General features: G+C 38.9%; 1 protein-coding gene across 5 annotated transcripts in view; it reads right to left on the bottom strand.

The window, feature by feature from the left end:
* Positions 1-217: 217 nt before the first annotated feature.
* LOC118825608 (nuclear factor 1 B-type-like) overlaps positions 218-20,817 on the bottom strand; it is a 110,259-nt gene continuing 89,659 nt past the window's right edge. For 4 of the 5 annotated variants that reach the window (XM_036596294.1, XM_036596297.1, XM_036596296.1 and 1 more), the window contains exons 11-12: positions 12,744-12,823; positions 218-6,463 (exon numbers count right to left, since the gene is read on the bottom strand). In XM_036596294.1, coding sequence (XP_036452187.1) covers positions 6,334-6,463; positions 12,744-12,823 — 210 coding nt within the window. In that variant the 3' untranslated portion in view covers positions 218-6,333. The remainder of the gene's footprint in view (positions 6,464-12,743; positions 12,824-20,817) is intronic. The other variant, XM_036596298.1, reaches the window with a different exon arrangement.

The following is a 20,817-nucleotide window of genomic DNA, read 5'->3' as shown; positions in this document are numbered from 1 at the left end:
AAAAACTTAAAAAATTTAAAAAAGTCATACTTTAGCTACAAAGTTGTTTTCCTTTAGAAAGCAGGTGTACAAAACCACAGTGAATGACTTCATTAGACAACCGCTTCCTTCTCAAACCAATATGACAGATGTTTTCCCAGTAATAGTAATAGCAATAGTAATAGCAACCCAAAATGAAGAGGCAGAGGCTAAAATAAAAGACAAAACAACACTCAGCTTTGTAGCATAGCTCATTTTATTGTTTAAACAGTTTTGCATAGGAAATATATCCACTTCCAGTAATTGACTGCAGTAAAAACAGCTGCTAGCAGTATAGGCTGGATATAACAGTAACAATCACAAAAAAGTCAAGCGCTATTTACACTCATTTTTAATCTTGTGGCAATTTTAGCCCCCAAATGCAACTAGCTCGAAGGCAGTGCCTACTGTTTAGCTGTGAAAACTGAAAAACAGTAAAAACTCAAAAAAAAAGAAACATCAAAACAGCTGAAAAACAAGGCCTTCGCTATACAACTCCTTGAAGGATACCTGCATTTCCTGAACTGTGAATGAAACACAAAGGTTTGGAAAAGTCTATGACTTACATTCATGAACTTACATTGCCTTTTGTTTGCACACAACTGCGGTGTTACTACAATCACTAGAGGCTGATACAACCTTAAAACATTTGTTGCTGTTGTCGTCATGTCACAAATCCATGTCTGAAAATGCCATTTAAGATTGCAGAGGGTGTAAAAGTGCCACAAGACCCAAACGAAATCAACCCTGCTGTGGAGCTGGCAAGCATCTTTTTTTTCAACTGACTTTTTTTTGTCATCTACTGTAGTACTAAGTGTAGCATTGACAATCTAAAGAAACACACTGCCCAACTATTCATTTAATCTCCTCAAAGAAATATCGAGAGACCAGGGCACTCCATCCAACATGACTAAAATATTCAAAAATGAACAAAGCACAAAAACGCTTAAGAAGGACACATCACATAAAACCCAGGGGGAATAAGAAAAAAAAAAGATAAAAATACACGAAGAGGCATCCCACACATTCTGTTTTGACTGAAGTTGTTTTTTTTCTGTTTATTTATTCTTTTCCCCAAAGAAATCTCAATCAGTGTTTGTTTCTTTATTTACAATGGGAAGTCCACTGAGACTCTGAGCTGGAACAGGCACTGTTTAACATATATTTATATATATATACTGTATATATATATCATTTTTTTGTCTGGTAAACGTCTCTTAATATGCTGGTTTTTTAAAACGTTCCTGTTTATGTCGACCTGATGTTCATTCATGCCATTGAAAATGCCCTAATAATGTACATGGAAATGTAGAAATGGACTAAAAGGTCCTCCTGCCTTTTTTCCTGCAGTGATCCACATTCATGTGAACTAAAGACAGATATTGCATGAGTGCCACTAGTCCTCCTTGCATAAGGAAAACACTTGTGGGCTTCTCAGTGTCCATGAGCATGGCTTTCAGAACTAATTCCAAGTGTAATACTCAACTTTACCAGGCCATCATCTCATGTAATGTAATACATGTAATGCTATGAAAATTTACTCAACAAATAAACTGATTAGAAACAGCCCTTTAAAAGGAAGGAACATCTAAAAATCACTACTTAAACACAACAAAAGAGTAGAAATTGACCGTAACTCCTCAGATAAGCGTCATAACACTGTACACTGTGGTGAAGGGGAAGTGTTATGAGCTACCACGATGACACTAAATCGGACTAGATGTAACCATTCAGGCTAACTAGAGCACACTCAAACCAAACAACAAACAACGCACCAATGAAAGGGGTAGTGGGAACTGTGGAAAGTGCAAATGCTGTTTGCCAAATTCTCCTCTGCGATGACGACATAACGGGATGTCTTCAGGGTCATGTCAAGGCTGCTGGGAGCTGGAGTTCTCCCAGTACCATTCGGCCCTTGAAAAATACACAATGGATGTGACGAGCACTTATCTTAGCATGGCAATCACTGCCCACTTCGGGGCACATGTAAACACTATGAAACGAACATGCCTAAGTGTCAGCATCAGCACAGTATGTCTCACACAAATAACGTTTCATCAGAAACCAAAATGTGTATTGTATTGTGGGTAAGCTTCTACCAATGGGGGGAAATAACATGCTTTCTTTTACACGAGACAGCAGAACAATATATAATATCGTTAACAACGTTACCCTGGTACTCGCTGTTGGCAGACTCGAATCGGTGCCTTTTTAAAGTGACAAGGATTTCCATATTTGTCAGAAAAATAACAAAACATGATCCTAGCCAACATGAATTGAATCATTATTTCTCTTCCCATTTTTGATATCACATTATCACGTCACACGCACTCAATGTCCACACTAACAAAAAACAACACTCTGAACATTTATGAAATGTCTCCAAAATCCAAGTTAATCTACACAAAACACAACAAAAGACCTTCATCATTTTCTTTTAAACATTTACAGTCCCACATAAAAGGAATTCACCTCCACTTTTTAAGTATAACAAAACGAAAACAAAAATTCACAATCATTCTAATTCTTATTTTATGGGCAGCTAGAGCTGTAACTCGAGTCAAGACGCAAAGACAATTTTGTTGGAACCTATTTTTACAATTAAAAAAAAGTTGGGCATCAAATTCATCAACATTATTTTAAAAAGTTTGCTTTTTACAAACAATGGTAAAGAAAAAAAACGTTTACAGTGTACAAACTTTTGTCTACAAGGCAGGCATTTCAATAGAAAGATCCTCATTTGCTCACATCTTGTAGTGTCAGAGTCAGCTTTATACAAACACACAAACACACACACACACACACACACACACACACACACACACACACACAGCCACACTCGCACCGCACCAACACAAACAAATTTCACGGAGCTGCCAGAGCAGATTTTAACCCCTAAGGACTACTACCAAAGACTATTGCTATTACTTCGGCCATCAGAATGGCCCTTACCCACAGCCTTCTTCACCGTTTTGTACGCATCTAAAACCACAAAAACAATACTATGACCCTGACACTCCCATCACTCTAGGGGAAATGCACTTCAGTGGCATTGCCAACGGCCAAAAGGCTGCAAAGCACTTCAATTTTCTCAAATCCTAAAGGAAAAAAGGCAGAGCAGTGCACATAAAACGGGGTGGCTTCATTTTTTTTAACTTTTTTACTTTTCTAAATTAGAATGAGCGTATTTGTGAAGGAGGAGAGAGTGAGCTTGACTTGAGTTTTATGTCCAATTTGTTTTTTTTTGTTTTTTTTTCTTGAGGACATGGTTTGAGGTCGAATGATTTCACGTCTTCTTGGCGACTGTTGGGCCTAAGTGCAAATAACAGAAATGTGACGTAAATTTTACCATTTCATGGTCGCCTTGAAAGAAAATCTAATAACCGATACTGATAATGCCCCTTGCAGCATTACGCCTGAGTTACAGAGTTTTAGTCTTCAATGTTTAATTGAAAGGACACTGTAGGTGGATGATTGCCTATGTGCTGTATAAGTGCTAAACGTTTAATCAGCAGTGAGATATCTTGGTCCTCCAGACCAAATGGGGAATAGATAAGGCTCTTCCTCTGAAGTCCGTAGCTTATCACAAATAGAATATAAAATACAGATAATGAGCTAATACGGTGTCCCCAAGCCTGACTGACATCTCGATAAGGCTACAACTGGGAATATCTCCAAGATAACAAAACAATAAAGGATAGCAAATTTATTTTCTGATTGTGAGAGTTTTTATCACGCAGGACCGCGTGGTGATTGTAACGCATTTTTTAACAAGTCACTTTTCTATTTTTTGTAAAAATTTAAGGCATCTATTTTGAAATTGCATAATGCTATTTATAATATGCAGAACACACGCTCTAGACTACTCTTCATAGCTTTTAAGACGCAGTACCGACAATAAGAAATGATAGTGTATTGATAAAGATGTTGAATGATCTGTGAATGTGTAGTGTACAGATACAATTCATTGTCCTCATTGCGCAAAAGTAAATGTGAAGATAAATTTGATTGGTCTCAGTGATGTGTACCTCATTGCAACACACACATTTGAAAATGTCCGAATTTCATTGCTGATTGTCGCTCTCAAGCCAAGCTTTCTCTCCTATGAAAATGAGCTTCTTCCAGGAGTTGAGCTAGCACCCCAGGTGTGAAGTTTAAAGAAGGTGTTGGTTAGTCACAGTAGACAGATCAGTGACTTTGCAGCCGTACTAGACCAAATGGTGCATTCTTTGCAGACAAGCTACAAAGTGTAGAAAAATAATTACTCCCCTCACAGAGAATACGAAACAAAACAACCCTTACACGCGCCTCTCCATCTTTCAGTACACTCAAGAGAAAAAAAAGACCTTGTCATACACTGCATAGAAAGCAGTTCCCACTTTGGTCAATTAAAAAAAAGAAAATAACAACAACAACATCAACAACAACAACATTAACCATGACAACATCAACAAAATAAATGTGTACACTATTTGTATCTCCATACTAGCTTCTAATAATCGACATAGCTAAAAGCACTACCTACATAGGCAAAACTTGGTATTGCATAATTTTTATAATTCTGGACCCCTCCCTCCCCAATAATGACTGGAAGATGAAAAAATAAAAATAAAACAACACCAAAATACTGAAAAAATAATGCTGGTTGATTATAAACTTTAGAACGGCAACTATACACAGCCTTGATATGCACTGTAAATGTGAGATAAAGTAGTAAATGGAGCTAAAAATCAACAATGTCACAATTTCATCCAGAGTACAAAATATTTCTTATCATAAAAATGTTATTTTTTTTCTAAAACGGTAATAAATGCAGCAAAAACAAGTGTAGTGATGTCTATATTCAAAGGCAAGGCACGTAATGTGGACTATATATCTTCGTGCAAATTAAGATTATTGGAAAGATTAGTTATATAAATATATCTGATTGGAGAGGCGATGGCACTGGGACTGCCGTGAACAATTGTGGATTTCTGGGACTGCAACTCTTGGGATCCACCAAAGTGGGCATAAAAGAAGCACCATGAGACCTAGCCTCACCCTGCAGGTTAGTGTTTAACTGAGTGCAGATTTTACACATAACACACACACGCGCACGCACACGCCCCCACACACACACATTTTCTCTTAAATTACTTCACCAGCCTGCGTTCCTCATGTTTCTTGTAAGATCACATTGTAAACAGTAGCTTTATAAGCTAATGGCCCAAATGAAAATGCACACTAAATTGGTGGGTTCTACATCAAAATAAGCCATTTTATACACACTGTATATTTGTGTCTTTTCACCTTTTTAAGTTTCTGTTTGTCATTTCACAAAATAAATTAAACAAAAGCTACCCGAGTGCTTGGGCACGGCTCAAGTTAAGTGCTGTTTTGTTCGTGTTCAGTTCCGCTCAGGTAAACGTTCACCGTCAATCACACTTTTCCACCCTCAACTATCCCCCATTTTCATATTCGAGGATGCAATTTTAAATTGTATTTCATGATTTAAAAGTTTACGTAAAACTTTTACTCCCCCTTCCTTTAGAGTCCTAGGGCAGACAGACTATGATAGCTTCCCTTCAGTAAAAAAATCATTTAAATTGCACTTGCCTCATACGAGATATTTTCTTTTTTTTCATTTTTTGAAAATCCTTTATAGGATATATCAAAAAATGAATGGGGTTGTTTCTCTAACCTAGTAATACAGATCTTTTTCTTTCACTGAAAAAAAGTTTCCAGAGTTCTTAACTCTTAAGAGAGTAAAGTTAACCTTTACCTTTAAAGGAAGTACAAATCCAGGATTGACAAGATTACAGATACTAAAAGGTGACTTTTGATCACAAAAAATTAAATTTAGAGGGTAAAATAAAAACAGAAACATTTGAATTGCTGAAAGTTGTTCCTATGGTTATGCAATGAATAGGTTGAGCCTTGTTTGATGCGTTTGTCAGAATTTGAGCCTGCTTTCCAAAAATGTCCAGCCAGCCAGCCCTTGTGTGCCTCTCCTTCTACACCTGCTCAAAAATCAAGACTAGAAATTGTGACGTAAGAATGAGAGAAAACACTACAAGAGACTAGCGTGTCATGCAAAAACATTAAGGCATCTAATTTTTTTATGGTAAATATCACAGTACGTCAGTTGAGGGGCCGCCTCACACAATGACTGACTGGCATGGAGAGGCTCGTGCCAGCTTTGAACCAGCCCACTCTTCTGTTCTAGGCCAAAGTCCTTCAGTGGGAGGGACAAAAGTCAATGGCGATTGTATAAGTGCTGCTTGCTGGTTTGTCCACGGACCTGTCACTCCAGAATCTAGGCTCAGCCCCGCTCGGTCAGTTGCTTGTCTCTGCCTGGAGAAGGGGCTCACCAATGATGTTTATGCTGTAATTCTGGACATTTGTTGGCAGAATCTGAGTCCCGTTCGACACTTGGAATGGAATTAAGCTCGCCCAGGTACCAGGACTGTGGACACAAAAGAGAAAGATATTTTTAAATACAGTGCAACACTAGTAAACATATGAACACCTGGAAAAGATACATTTGCACAAATGATTATGAGGAACAAATAATTTGAAAGAACAATTTAAGTCAATTACTCTCTATAAGAATACTATGCAGCGGCAAAACATTTCTGTGATGTTTAAAATCCCTGAAAAAGCACTAGAAACCTTGAAAACTGTCAAGTTAGTTTATCCTTGTAAAGAAGTGAAATAAAACAAACTAAACTAAAAACACATATGATAAACACCTTTAATTCATATATTCAAATATTTCAGGACACTGCACAATTAAACAGTAGGACTGCACAACATATTATTTGTTGACTGTTATCAGGATACTGACTTCCACAATACATATATACCAGAAGACAGAAATATAAAAATAAGACTAATAACTAATAACAATTTATAAATGTCTTAATGTGTATGCTAAGAGCATCCTAATCAAATCATTTTACATCTCCATAAATCTCCCAACTCTGCATACTAACTTGTAATAATCAAGACTAAAAGCAGTAAGTACATAGGTGTGTTACTGCATTGTTTTATTCTAAACCACTCCCTTCCCACAAAAAATGGAAACTTACAATAAATAAATAAATAAATAATAATGCTGGTTGATTATGAACTTCAATTTTATTATGGGTTCCATTTTTTTTTTCCCACAGTCTGTATGAAGGGCTTTCACGCCCCCCCCCAACCCCCCCAAAACCCCCTTTCCCCTTATAGCACCGAAGCACAGGAAACACATAGAAACAAAGCTTGCTCAGAGAGTGGATGGATAAGGAGACAGGGAGTCCTGCACCCCGGAGCGCCTGCACCCATCTCAACCCCCCGGGGGCTGACACCCACTCTCTGATCAATAGGGTTAAGTCAGGGGCTGATTGTGTACCGTACTTTCCCATCCGCATTCGGCTAGCATGCTAGCACGCACAACAACATAAGACTGTTAATTGCGAGCAGCGGCGCGGGCCTTGAATGCAAAAGCACCGGGGTGCACAAACAGCATGTTGTTCCCTCGGGGGAGGACAGCGGGGGTCTGAATGGTACGTACATGTGTCGAATAATTAGGCAGGCCAGAAACCAGTATCCCCCCCCCACAACACACCTCCTCCTCCTCCTTTTCCGTCTCCTTCTCTCTTAAATACCTGTCTCACACAATCAGCGCTTTCTGTTTGCAGATTACAGGCCGCGCTCCTGCTTCTTTCAACAGTACCCGGTGCACACAGCCACCTCTTTGTTATTTTCCTCCTTCTCTTTTACTCCCCCCCCCAACAAAAAAAGAAGAAAAAAAAGAAAAAGAGACAGGATTGGCTGGGTGTGGGCGGCAGCGGCAGGGTGGGCAAAGACGGGCATAGTGTGTTGTTTGATAGAAGGCAACAGTAAATAGAAGAAACTGAGCGACTTTTCCCTGAGACCTCTAAGATGCAGGTGCATAGCTTCAGTGGATCAGCTGGGGTGGGGTGGGGGGGTTTAAGGGAGTTTTCTTTGGGGGTTTGTTTGTTTTCCAAAGAGGACATGAGGGGGCTCAGGCTGATGGCTGGTGAAGCCGACAGGGCCTCAGCGGATGTAGAACACTGACTTTATTCTTCCCCTGGCTGCCTGGAGTGACACGCCTGACTGTGGCCATGAATGCGGCTAATGATTCAGTCTGCATTTTATACAAATCACCCACAGCTAAGGCGGCTGAGACCTCACTTAAAACAATAGGACCAAAGTTTATGATTGCAGTGCCACAAACACGGTCACACTTTACAAAGCATGGGATAGAAGCAGAGAGAAAGGAAGGCTGGCAATAACAGGGTGGGAGCAGAAGACAAAGAAAGAAAGAAAGAACGAAAGAAAGAAACAAAGAAAGAAAGAAAGAAAACCGTTCTGTTTCACACGGGTTAAACTTTATCTCAAATCATGCACTGAAAAAATCAAATCTATACATAATACACATGAATAAAAGATATGACATTAGAAAACTCATTGCCAAGATTTAGCTGTAAGAAACACAATACTGTTAATTTAATATATTTTATTTGTGTGGAAATGACAATAAATTCAATGCATCCCTTTTTCAGTGTGTAGTCCCTCTTCCCTCCACTGTCCTCACTCAACCATTCCCTGAAGGCTCCTCTTTCTTCCATCCCTTCCTCTCTCTATCTTTCTCTCTCTGACCTGCCAGACATCATCTGACAGGAAATGAGAGATTAAGTTTTTCCTACCTTGCTGAACAAAGAGAGCACAGAGGAGGGAAACACTCAACAGCGATTTGCCTTTAGATTTTTTTTTCTAAGCTAGCTTTGCTAGCTTTTTATCCCTTTCTTTCTCTCTCTATCTCACTCTCTCTTTGTTACATACCACTCACTCCACAGTAACACAGGAGAGCCCAGCCGTAATGGATTACTTTCTGGGCGGTACAGATGGTCCTCAACCCCTCTATCCTCCCATGGATCTCTGCGCCAAAGCCCGGCCTCGGCCCTTTGCAGAGTGCCATTAGTGCCGTCTCCTGGCCGATTCATCGCTCAGGCTAGTGGGGTGCCACCCCTTCTTTAACAATTTCAAGTTCAGTCTGGCATTACCTAATGTCTGGTTTCCCCTGGATACCAGACGGCTTAAGACGTGACAGCTCCCTACCACAAGGGGGTTATAGGGGGTTATGAAGGAGGGGCTGAGAAGGGGAACAAACAACTTTCCTCACGCTTCATCTCCCTTATCAAATTCTGTACTGTCGCAGAGCCCTCCTCACTAACCACTCATCCATCCTGCTCTTCTTCCCTGCAAAGTCCATTCGGCTATAGTGGCAAGCTTACAGCATGCTTCATTTGGGGATCAGGCCCTAAATTAGATTATCTAATGGCATCTTAATGGATTGCTGACCCCATTTCCTGCAGGATGGCAATGAGCAAGACTGGCTGCAATTCAATTTGGGTTGAGCCATGGGCCGACGTGCACGATGCTCCCCAAAGCAGCCCCATCCGCACGCAAGCAACAAATTACATTTACATACAGTGGTCCAATCAACCACAGTCCGGCTCGCAAACTGTTAGCCTCCCTCTGTGTCCAACCATTTTGCACTTAAAGAAGATTTTTAACTGCAAAGCTGGTTTTAAACAATCCAACAGCAAAGCTGACGAGACACACTATTACACACTGATTATAAAATAGCAAGCCAGTGATGGAATGCATTCCTGCTCCTGCCTCCACTGGTCTTTTAGGGGGCTACAAAAAGGGGATAAGTTGGGAGAAAGAGGCCTAGTAACTGTGGCGACCACAAAGGAAGCCTGAGCGTGCTCAATGCCACTTCGCCACACCACAGAATAAGTGCTGAGAGGAAGTGCTGAGTAAGGATTTTTTTCTGGTTCTGAGGAAAGGGGCAGAGAGAGATGCTCAGGAAAATAAAAGAGAAAAAGCGGGAGTGAGAGATAGACAGAGGGGTCTACCATTTTGGAGTATAAAGAATGGCTCAAGGACAAAACCCAAGCTAAGCTCATAAACCCCATTAAATAAGTCAATAGCGATGTGAAAGAGCAACAGTTTTGATTGGTAAAACTGAAAAAGTGAATGTTGTTAGGTGTCAGACAAATGAATAAAGGAGAACTATAAATGAACAGAAAAAATAATCATGATATCACTTATCAGACATATGAATGAGAAATGTTATAATAAGTTGAAGCAAAAATGGAACCCACACTATAGACTGAGGTTAGGCAATATGGCAACTGTTTTCATCATACACAATATTTAGTTTTTCTCTGTTGTAACAGAGAGAATGCACCAATAGTGCCACATAAAAAAATACCATGAAAATACTATGAACAAATATGAACACAATGATCTTTATTCAATGTTTCACATACTATACTGCACTAAATACAATAATCAGGAATAGTTGTGCTCCATTTGTAAGGAGACCTGCACTTGGTCAGTGCTCATTAAGTACTGATGATTTCAACGATATGCTCAGAAAATCATACTGTGACGTAAAATCTCGATAACAACAACACATCGTCACCCACCTCTACCACAGACTCTCACAAATTATCTTAGACTCCATAGTTCAGGTCATTTGTAAAACATTTGTACAACTGCATGTGCACATACTTTTACTTAGGTAGCATGTAATGACCTCACTTAAAAAATTTCCAAACATTATACACAGCAAATTGAGGAGGCTGTATGTGCACTAAGTGTGCACTCTAGCTACCATCAAGACAGTCTACAGCACATGACTCAATGCAAATATACCAGAGACATTCACAGAATGTCCAAAATACAAAGTAAACTTTAAAAAGCAGGCAAAATTAGGCTGTGAAAAAAATCAGATAGTCATGGTTTTTGGTATGTAAAAGCTAAAAGCCTCTTCCTAAGCAACATGAGGAATAAAATATGCAATATATTACAGCAATATTTTTATTTACCATTATTTTAGTAGATGATATCAGAAAATTAAAATGTGAAGCCTATTATAATATATGTATTGCAATGTGGCCTGAGAGGATCATCTCAGTGGGAGGTGAAAAAAAGAAGAGCTACATATTAAGGCTGCCGGGGCTCAGAAAATCTAAGCTGACCTTTACAAATATGCAGTCTGCTGCCTTTGCTAAGCCCAAAACAAATGCTCATCATCCAAAGAGTATGTCTAGAGTTCTGCTGTTTCCTGTAAGTAACAATCTTTGTTACCTTTGCTGTTTCTGAGAAATATAAGCTTTAACCATCAATGCTCTCAAACACAGGAATTTCCCTAGAAGATATTTTTTTTCTAGGAATTCAATGCCCTCATTCCTGAGGGCTAATCAACCAAGAGAGTCAGCAAAGGCACACAGAGGAAAAAAAACTGCTGCATACACTGACACACACATAATCTTCAAAAGAGTTCACAGAGTTCTTTAAGGACTTTGGCACGTACATGTCTGTTAGATTGGACAAAGGCTCATAAGGAGGTGATTTAGAGTTCCAACAACGGTGTAAATACTCCAGTCATGTCTCTGGCACCCACTTCTTGCAATTCAAAATGGGCACGGTTCCATAATACAGTGAGGACATGACCTACATTTGGCTCCTGAACAAAACTGCTGAGTCACACCATCTTTACCAGTTAAACAAAATCAAACTTTCTCCTTTCCAGATAAAAAACTGTAAGTGAATGTCAACAGCAATGTTAAATATTTATCAAAGTCTTATCAACCCTGCTGTACTTTTATGTGTGTGTCTACAGACAATGACAACTTTCTAGTTGATTTCATTACAACCACACGGCAAATAGCTGTTCAACGTCTGCTGAAAGATCAAAGAATTTTTCTTTTGTAATTATGAATGTAATACCTATTAAAAGTCTGCTTAGTGTGACTGTTGCCACCAGTCTGGATCAGTGACACCATACTCCATCTGCTAGCCACCATGGCATTCCAAAAGTGCACGGCAGCTAAGAGTGCTAACACATGATAACTTGTAGCACAGTTATAATTAGATACCATGATGTAAGATTGCATCTTCTATCTTACTGGATTCTTACTGTAAATCAATTATGCCAACAATGCAAACCTTCAACTAGTGGCAGATTTGTCTATGTATTTGTACATTTTACCATAGAAAAACTACTCTCACAAAAAGCAGGAAGAAAGTGTATTTATATCAGTTATTGTATAAAAAACAATACATTTAATTGACCTATCTATGCATTACCCACACATGCATTCTTGGGTTGCAAATGTTGAACAACCTTTACAGAACTCTGGCAAAAAATCCCATTCAAGATAATGAGAATTTGTTGCGCACAAATGTACTCACAGCTTAAATATTGTACAATTTAAAGTTTAGAGTGCATTATGAATTTTAAATGATAATTGTTTTGTAGAGGTACATAAATCAATGTTAGCAGGGCAAATTCTATGTCGTTCGAGTCCAGATCAGTGGCATAGCATGTTTAAACTGGAAGCTCATTCTAGATAGTCTAAACAAACACTGCAGTGATCCTATTAGAATAATTTATGTGTTGCGTGCTACAATTTCTCATTAGGCTGAAAAAGATTTTTGCCAGCATTCTGTAATGACTGTCCAATCTTGCTACAGTTGCTAAGAATGAATGCATTTGTGGGAGGAGCATGGATATATCAGCTGGAATTGGGAAGGGCATGGAGAGGGTTACACCACTACTAACACAGGTTGTGAAAAAAATGAAAGAATGAAAGAAAAAAGGACAACATAAGAGAGACTTGATGGAGATGTGTGTTGAAAATAAAGGAAACGTTTACCTTTGCCAAGAAATCCCCAAAGCCTCCTCTGAGCCATAAGACCTGACGTTTTGATTCACGGGCCAGTCACAAATCCTCAGCTGTCAATCAAACACCTCTCAGTCAGACAACGGGGCCAGCACAACGGTACTAACACACACATTTAGCATGCAACAAGGCCAGGAGCAGTCTGTGCCCAAAACTACACACACATTCTACTGTTTGTCTTGCTCTCCATATTATGTTGGACTCATAACATAAATTAAACTCATTTCATTTAGGCTACTTCTTATTCAATTAAAATAGTTAAACTACTTTTAGTAAAACATCAAGTTTAATCTGGGTCCTGGAAAATTTGCATGAAAAACCTAAATGTACAAAGAGCAAATGTTATATGTAGCATGCAACAACATTAGTGGGATAATCATTAACTGTTATGGAAGCAAAAAGAAGAGGTTAGTTTACAAAACTAAAGACCGGGTCACATGGGCATCATTCATCTGTGCCAAAATGCTACTGTATGGGAATAGGGACATGCATTCCATCTGGTGCATGCGCTTTGTCATCTAAGCTGTTGTTATACTTGTTCAAAGCAGATGGGTTGAATGAAGCATGGTCATGCTGTGTGGAGGCAGCGGTGTCAAATGTGTTACTTTTTGCCTCTTTGTGCTGACCTCTAAAAGTAAAGTATGATGCAGATGGTTTTGAAAATATGGTTGCGGATGGAGGAAAAGAATTCATACAAAAGTATAATTACACACGCTCTTACACACATGCACCAAAATCATATGAATGGGATGTATAATGTGGTCTACAAACAAAATGAAATATCACCGCAGGCACGCACAAAGAGATTTCCGCAATAAACGCCACAAAGGCAGAACTTGACACTTCATCGAACTTTCCATTTTGCTAATGCATGGCGGAAAATATTGCACTCCTTTCTGCCCGCCTGCAGTACTGTCAGACGCACAGCCTATTTACAAGCTTTAATCAGGTAGATTCACTCTCTGAATATTCAGTGCCACTTATTCTCAGTCAATAGAGCTAGCCATTTCTGGAAAGCACCTGTACCATTCCCAAACTGAATCAATTTCCATTGCAATAAATCTAGGAAGGTGAATAATTGATTTCCTATATTTACTTCAAAGATGCTTTAGCGCTGACCCGGAGAGGTTCAGGTGGCTAAAATATCCATTTCCCTGAGTGAAAGCCACATAAATTAGGAGAGCGAGCACAAGCTCAAGCGTTGAACAGGAACTTATTGGAATTTTACTGCTAGCTCAGAAGCCCAGTCATGGTGGGAGCAATTATAAATCACAGATACAGTACATGTTCAATAGCTAATAGAGAAAATATGGTATAGAAAATGTGGAGAGAAGTTGTAGCAGAACATTCTATGTGTACTAAATGTGTACTGAAATGACATAATTTTCACTTAAAATCGAAGTGAAGTCTATGATGCTATATGATGCATTTTTCTTGGGTGATTCAGTTTCACACTGTTAGTGTGCGGATATCCACTTCCATCAGTATAACTGCCAACTTTGTGTGTGTGAATGAGCTGAAGCCAGAAAACAATGGCTTTGGGTCGAAGTCGAGGTCAACTATCAGACTGTTTCAGTGGCGGGCATTTCTTCGTCCTGTTTTGGTCAAATCCCACACACTAAAAAAACACACACACACAATATGTGGTGAAAAGGTCTCGCTAGTGCTGCGATTAGCGTTGATGCAAACTTAAGTTCAAGGCCACATGCCCTGAAAAATAGCAAGTTCACTTAAGGTCTTTATATTATTATGAAATGAAATGGCCCCAGAATAACCAAATACCTCAACTGCCATTGATCAAAGAGAGTGTTCCTGCTAAGACTTGTGATTGGTGTACAGCAATAAATGATCTGTACTGACTACAGATGCAAATATTGGCAAATTCCTTTGACCAATAACCGAACATTCACCGAGTCAGCATTTAACTGCCTAAAATCAAGGACACAACCCATCAAAACAGCCTCACTTATAAAACTAAACCAGACCTAAACATTTACTGGCTGAGTCACTTACAAAGTCATTGTAAAATACTTGATATGCACACACTTATGAGCCCAGCTTTGGCTCAATGTCCTTCTCTATACTTTTGCACATTCATGTGCAATTCCTCAAGAAAATGGATGAATCTCTTGTCTGCCTTATCACTTGTGCAGTTGTGCTACTGCTATTTTTAGTAGGCTTATCCAGCAGAACCAATTGCCTATTACACCCTCGTGAGTAGAGTTTAAAAACTTTCCTCAGCTTCAATGACAAACTTGCCTATTCAAACAAAAACTGTTGTTTATTGGAAATCAAATTAACATTTTCACTTTAACCGACTGGTCAAACTGTTTGTTGTTTAATAGTTAATAGGTTAATGATTTACATCCCTAGTACTGACTATACAGAAATGTCCTTTTTCGAAAGCAATAAAAAAAAAACCCTTTCTTTACGAATATTTTATCATTTCATCATTCAGATTTCTTAATGTATGTCAGTGTAACCAGATTTTCATTTCTATTTGTTTATTCTTAATGAATGGGAAGGGAAGCTGGTGTTTCGACTCGAAAATAAAAGCAGAAAAAACAGTTACGAGGTTTTGTTATGTTAGAAATTAAATTTCTATTCCTAAATGTATGCATTATCAAGGCTTATCTTACTTACAGAAAGACTGCATGTCCAAATGTCGCTCTCATTTGTCAGTGTTAAGTAAATAACAACAGCATGACCAAACAACCAAACAACCAAGCTCAGGGTCAGCAATTAGCCGCCCAGTGCTAGCGAGCTTTTAGAGGACACTCAGGGCCCAGGCTGCTTCTGGAGTTTTAGTGCCATCTGTCCATATCACTGCCAGATCACAGAGGTGCGCTGTGGTGGCGTTAGCGCCTTAGCCAAGTTAGCGCTCAAGAACAGCTGTGTGTGGGGGCTGGATAAGCGTGCTAACATTAGATAAAGCCAAATAAGATTTTGATCAGTGATCAGTCCCAGAAGTGAGGCTATGGGCTTTTTCCCATGATGGAAAGAGACAGCAAGAGAATATAAGAGGGGGAGAAGCCCTTGGGGAGAATGGCTAATGAAATCTTCTCTTCGCTGGTGTTTTCACAAACACTTTACACAGGGGCCTCAGCCTGGAGCAGGTGTTTGGGTTTTTTTTGTGCGTGTGTGTGTGTTTGTGCCTACATGTGTGAATTCATCTGTTATTTTCCCAAGTGTGTATGGGTTAGAAGTTCCAAACAGGCTTGGTTGAACAGCAATTCCATTGTAACATTCAGACTATGACCATCTGCCTGTCTGTCTGTCAATGTTGTCACTCAACTTGTTTGGCTGTGTTCACATGGTTAGTCATGGAAGCAAGCTTTAATGCAATATAGAGTCACATGTACACATGTTCACTCTTAAGTTAATAGCGATGTTACATAACCATACAAAATAACCAGACAATATCTGATGATAATCACACAATTGCGCCATCCACAAATTTGTTCACTTGTAGCAACTGTTGATAGGTTGGACAGGCTATACCAAAGGTTTTTAAAATTCCCAGGCAAAGTAATGAGAAATTATAATCTATAGAGTCGCTACATAACATTGAGTTTACAGTTTAACATATTTTTATTTAGGCCGGTCACAGTTATAGAATTTCAGCTGACAATTAACTGCTATGTAAATAATTGCAGTAAAAAATGTTATTACTTTAACTTTTTGTTAATTGTATACAACTACGAAAATACAAGCCAAAGTGGATGAATTGGCTGAATAGTTTTCTTGCTTCCTAGCTGTCAATAGTAAGAAGCTCTCAACTGACCACAAACACAACTCGAGCTCAACTAAACCAACACCACTAAACTTACCTCTGCCCTCTAAACAAGTCAGAATACCAGTGAAGTTAGAACTGTTGTTGTTTTTGTGAGGTCTGTGCTGCATCTGAAAACTGAGGAAAATGCACATTATTCACATTCTACTTGTTGCCACTGGCAAAATGATTGTGAAGGCTGCAGAAACTGGAAAACAACTGAGGTCAGCTTAAATAATTTTGACCAGGTGATTATGTAATAAATGTGACAAGCCTTATGCTACTGAGCTGGACTGGGCTAACTTGAAACTAGGAATGTTTGAAATGACAAGCACAAATTTGCCACAATGCTAATGTTAGCTCGATTACATGACAAAAAAGAAAAAACATTCAGTCTATCATAACAGTGTGACATTTGAAATAAATAGCACATTGTAATTGTAAGTATTCTGACAAAAACTGAGTTTTGCGCTACAATTTCTCAAAAAGTTGAATGGGATTTTTCCCAACATTCTGTAAATCTTGTCCAACCTCACAACAGTTATTTTGAAAGAATGCAATTGTGGGTGCAGCGTGGACAGATCAACCAGCAAAAATGTGTCTTAAGAGATGTTATTGCGAAACATCGAATTTTCATTCAGCTATTCCACTGAGAAAATCGAACCTGTTCACAAAGATGTGATGTCTCCCAGGTTGTCATGGAGACACTTTAAAGGTCATGACCTCATCTCTCTTCCTTAGCGTCTCCTCTCTAGATGGATTACATAAGCAGTGTTTAAAGGCTCCACTGGAGCCTTGGCTTATCAGAGGAAACCGTCCATTATCCATAATAGCTGAGGTCCCAGAGCCACCCCTTAAAAGCCTGTGCTTCTTTCCGTGTGTCTGTGTCATATGCATGTACATGCATGTACAGCCCCCATGTTGTATGTCACAAATGGCGGCGACGATAGGCTTGTGGGATCGTATACACGGAATAAACGCGGGACCCCAGCCTACAAATCATAAGTGGTGATTTGGGACAACATTTCCCGCTGCCGCTATAAGGCCCTCATGTGCACAGATGGTTATAGAAAATGAGGTATGCTCAAACAGTTGTTAAGTCACCAACAGCAATGGCCTTCAAGTATATACGTACACAGTCTTTCCATCTACTGACTCGTGTATAAGAAGGCTAATAAGCTAGCATGAATGATTATGTCGATGGGACAATATTTTCCCTTTGAGATTTGGTGTTGTGTTAATTATAATGTGAACAGTGAATTAAAGAATAGGGCTTTCTGAAAACTACCAATCTCCATCTCTGCTATTTAACCCTTTGCAGTTGCTGTCATTGCCAGTCAGAACAAAACCGTAGTGCAATGCAATTATTTCTCATTTTTAGTAAATTGACACAAGCAGAGAAATTAAAAAGCATATGCAATCACAAATTTCAATCAATACTACAGTTGTGTTTGTAAGCGAAAGAGATTTTCTTTTATGATTTGAATTTGATGAGAGTTAGTGTTGTGAAAAATATTGTTTACATTTTGAAATGAACTAACATCAAAACCTACACAAAAAACTGAATGTTAGGGATGTGTGATCTGATTAATTTTTATATTCAAGTATTCGTAAGAGTTAAAGAAGTGACATCCAGTTACCCACAACAAAGCAAAAGAGAAACAAAAAGGGAAAAAACTGACTTTGGCCAAAATTTGCATTGGGCAGTAGGCTTACTTCTTAGATGATAACTTTAGAGGTTAAATTTTGAAAACAAGTTTAAAAGGCTAATGAGCTAACAAAAAATGGTAGATGTCGGCTGATGTCTAGAAGACTCATTGTCTTCTACATAAGGCCTCTTCTCCTCAGTGGATGATGTGCCGACATTACTTTGTCAGAGTTTCTACTTTCGCTGTCCGTGGATTAAGATAAAATCAACTAGAGCTTTTGGTCTAGTTTTCAAAATAGCTGTGCCACAGCCGGCCATGCTATCCCTGCCTTCTCAGTCACGTACTTTACAACAGGCAGTCATGTATGTCATACAGTGTTATATACTGTCACATTTTACAGTCATAGAAAACATAAAATTCTCGTTTCCATGAATTGTTAGCCTGTATATTTTCTCCATCTTCCTGTTATGAAACATAACAAATACCTGAACAGTGAATTCAGTTTTCAAATACTGGCACCTTCAACGGATAACCGAGTGCTCGTGTACCCACATATATCTCTACTGGACATGCAGACTCTCTGACCTGATAATGTGCAATTTATTTTGTTATGTATTTAATTATGTAATTACATCTAAATAGTACAGCAAAATGACATGGTTTATGGCTAATGGGAGCATATCAAGAGTAAATAGAGAGGAAGAAACAAAAAGAAACAGTGAAGAAATCGAGCTATGAGAAAACAAGTAGGAAAACAATATCAGAAAGAGAGAAAGAAAGAAGCAGAAAGATAAAGGAGAAAGACTGAGGGGGTAAAGAAAGAAAGCAAGGATAAACAGACGCAGCAGAGTGAGAGAAAGAGAAAACAGAGTGAACAGAACGTGTCTGCACAGTGAGCCGGCCCTGCTGAGCGTCTGAAGTCTAGACACTCGTTCTCAGGTTGCAGACGGCTCGACAACGCCCAGCCTCTCGGCCTGCTGGGAAGGGACGGCCGCATGGCTGAAAGGTGACGCCGTGGTGACGGCTGTAATCCATACGGCCCTACGCGTTACACCACACGCCCCACAAAGGCCCAGCAGGGGAACGCAGGTGTCAATACAACTCATAATATCATATGATGAATCACCTTGCATAAAAGCTAGTGTATACTGGAGACGTTATTTACCCTGCTATGGGGCTCAATAGCCACAGGTTCAGCGCAGGTCAGGCCCTGCTATACAAATCACTGGGCAGAAAGCACACAAAGGCCCAGGCTTATATAAACATGATGGATGGCTGATATATCACCCTGTCTGTTTGTGACCCTTCTCCTTATTCTGTGTATTATGGCTCAAACAAAAGAAACTAAGTGTGCGGCTGACGCTTTGCTGGACACAGAGGAGCAGAGGAACTACAGATTTGTATCTGAGATATCTGTTCAAAGGGACAGTAATGTTGACACATTCACACAAATTTATTCATACTAACATACCAATATATATATATATTCAGTCATATATCCATGCTTCTTTCTTTCTCTCTATGGATTCCATTTATCTATTTGTCATTTTATCTAGCCATTTATTCTGTACCTACAAATATATTTATATCTAGATTAAATAATTCAACTAAAAAAAACACTGACTAAAATGTATCTTCTCAATTAATGGGCAATTTATAGTTGCCTGTATAGAGCCTGTTTATTTCCATTCATTTGCCACAGGGTGTTTTTAAGTCTGTAGTCTGTAAGTTTGTAGTTGATATTATGCCATTATTATAATATTTGGATATTATATTATAATAAACTTTATATTATATTATAACATTTTGGAAATGCTAAATGGCTATGCATGGCTGGTTATTGTTCAGATGGTAAATTTTTATTTTATTTTATTAAAGCCTTTATTAAACACTCTGATTACTCAATTAATGATCGAAATAACTAATAGATTGCCCAATTACTACAATGAACAGTGACCATCCTAAACTATGTAAAGTCCGCCAATCCAAAAATATATGTACTCAAACTGTCTCTCAGTTTTGCCATCTCCAGTTACATCTTTAAGGCAGATGCAAAAATGTGGCTATTTCTGCCATTTAATCTTCTCTCCTCTGTTAATAACGCAATTTCTCAATGCTGATGCACTTTCATACCTAAAGAACATAATCTAACAAATCAACAAACAAAATATTAAGTGTTTACTGATCAGAACTGCGGAACAAATAGCAGTGCACCCAGACGCCTCACGTATCTTTCATACAGTGACAGAAAACAAAGTAGCTCTCAGAAAATGTTAATTCTACATGCTTATACATTTTATTATGGTGAACATGGACACGCACACCCCATAACTCCTTCAACAGCAGATTTAAACGAGCTAAAGAGACCATCGTCAAACTCTCAGAATCGACTGCAGGTGAGACGCTCAGTTTGACGGGGTTAATCCGTATGTCTGTAATATTCAAAGCTTAAGGAGAACTGATGAACGTTAACACTTGCATATGTGCATGAGTTTGAGAACTGTATCAGTAACTACACTGGGTCTCTTCCTTTAAAAATAAAAAACAGCTCTGTGCTCTACAGTACATCAGTGGTGATGAGCTGCACATTTCTCAGCCCTCGTCCAGCTATGCCAAACCAGAAAGC

This window comes from Colossoma macropomum, unplaced genomic scaffold (assembly GCF_904425465.1).
Source record: "Colossoma macropomum unplaced genomic scaffold, Colossoma_macropomum, whole genome shotgun sequence".
NCBI classification, from domain to species: domain Eukaryota; kingdom Metazoa; phylum Chordata; class Actinopteri; order Characiformes; family Serrasalmidae; genus Colossoma; species Colossoma macropomum.
Note: the sequence above shows the minus strand (reverse complement) of the source record. Positions and strands in the feature narration are given on the sequence as shown.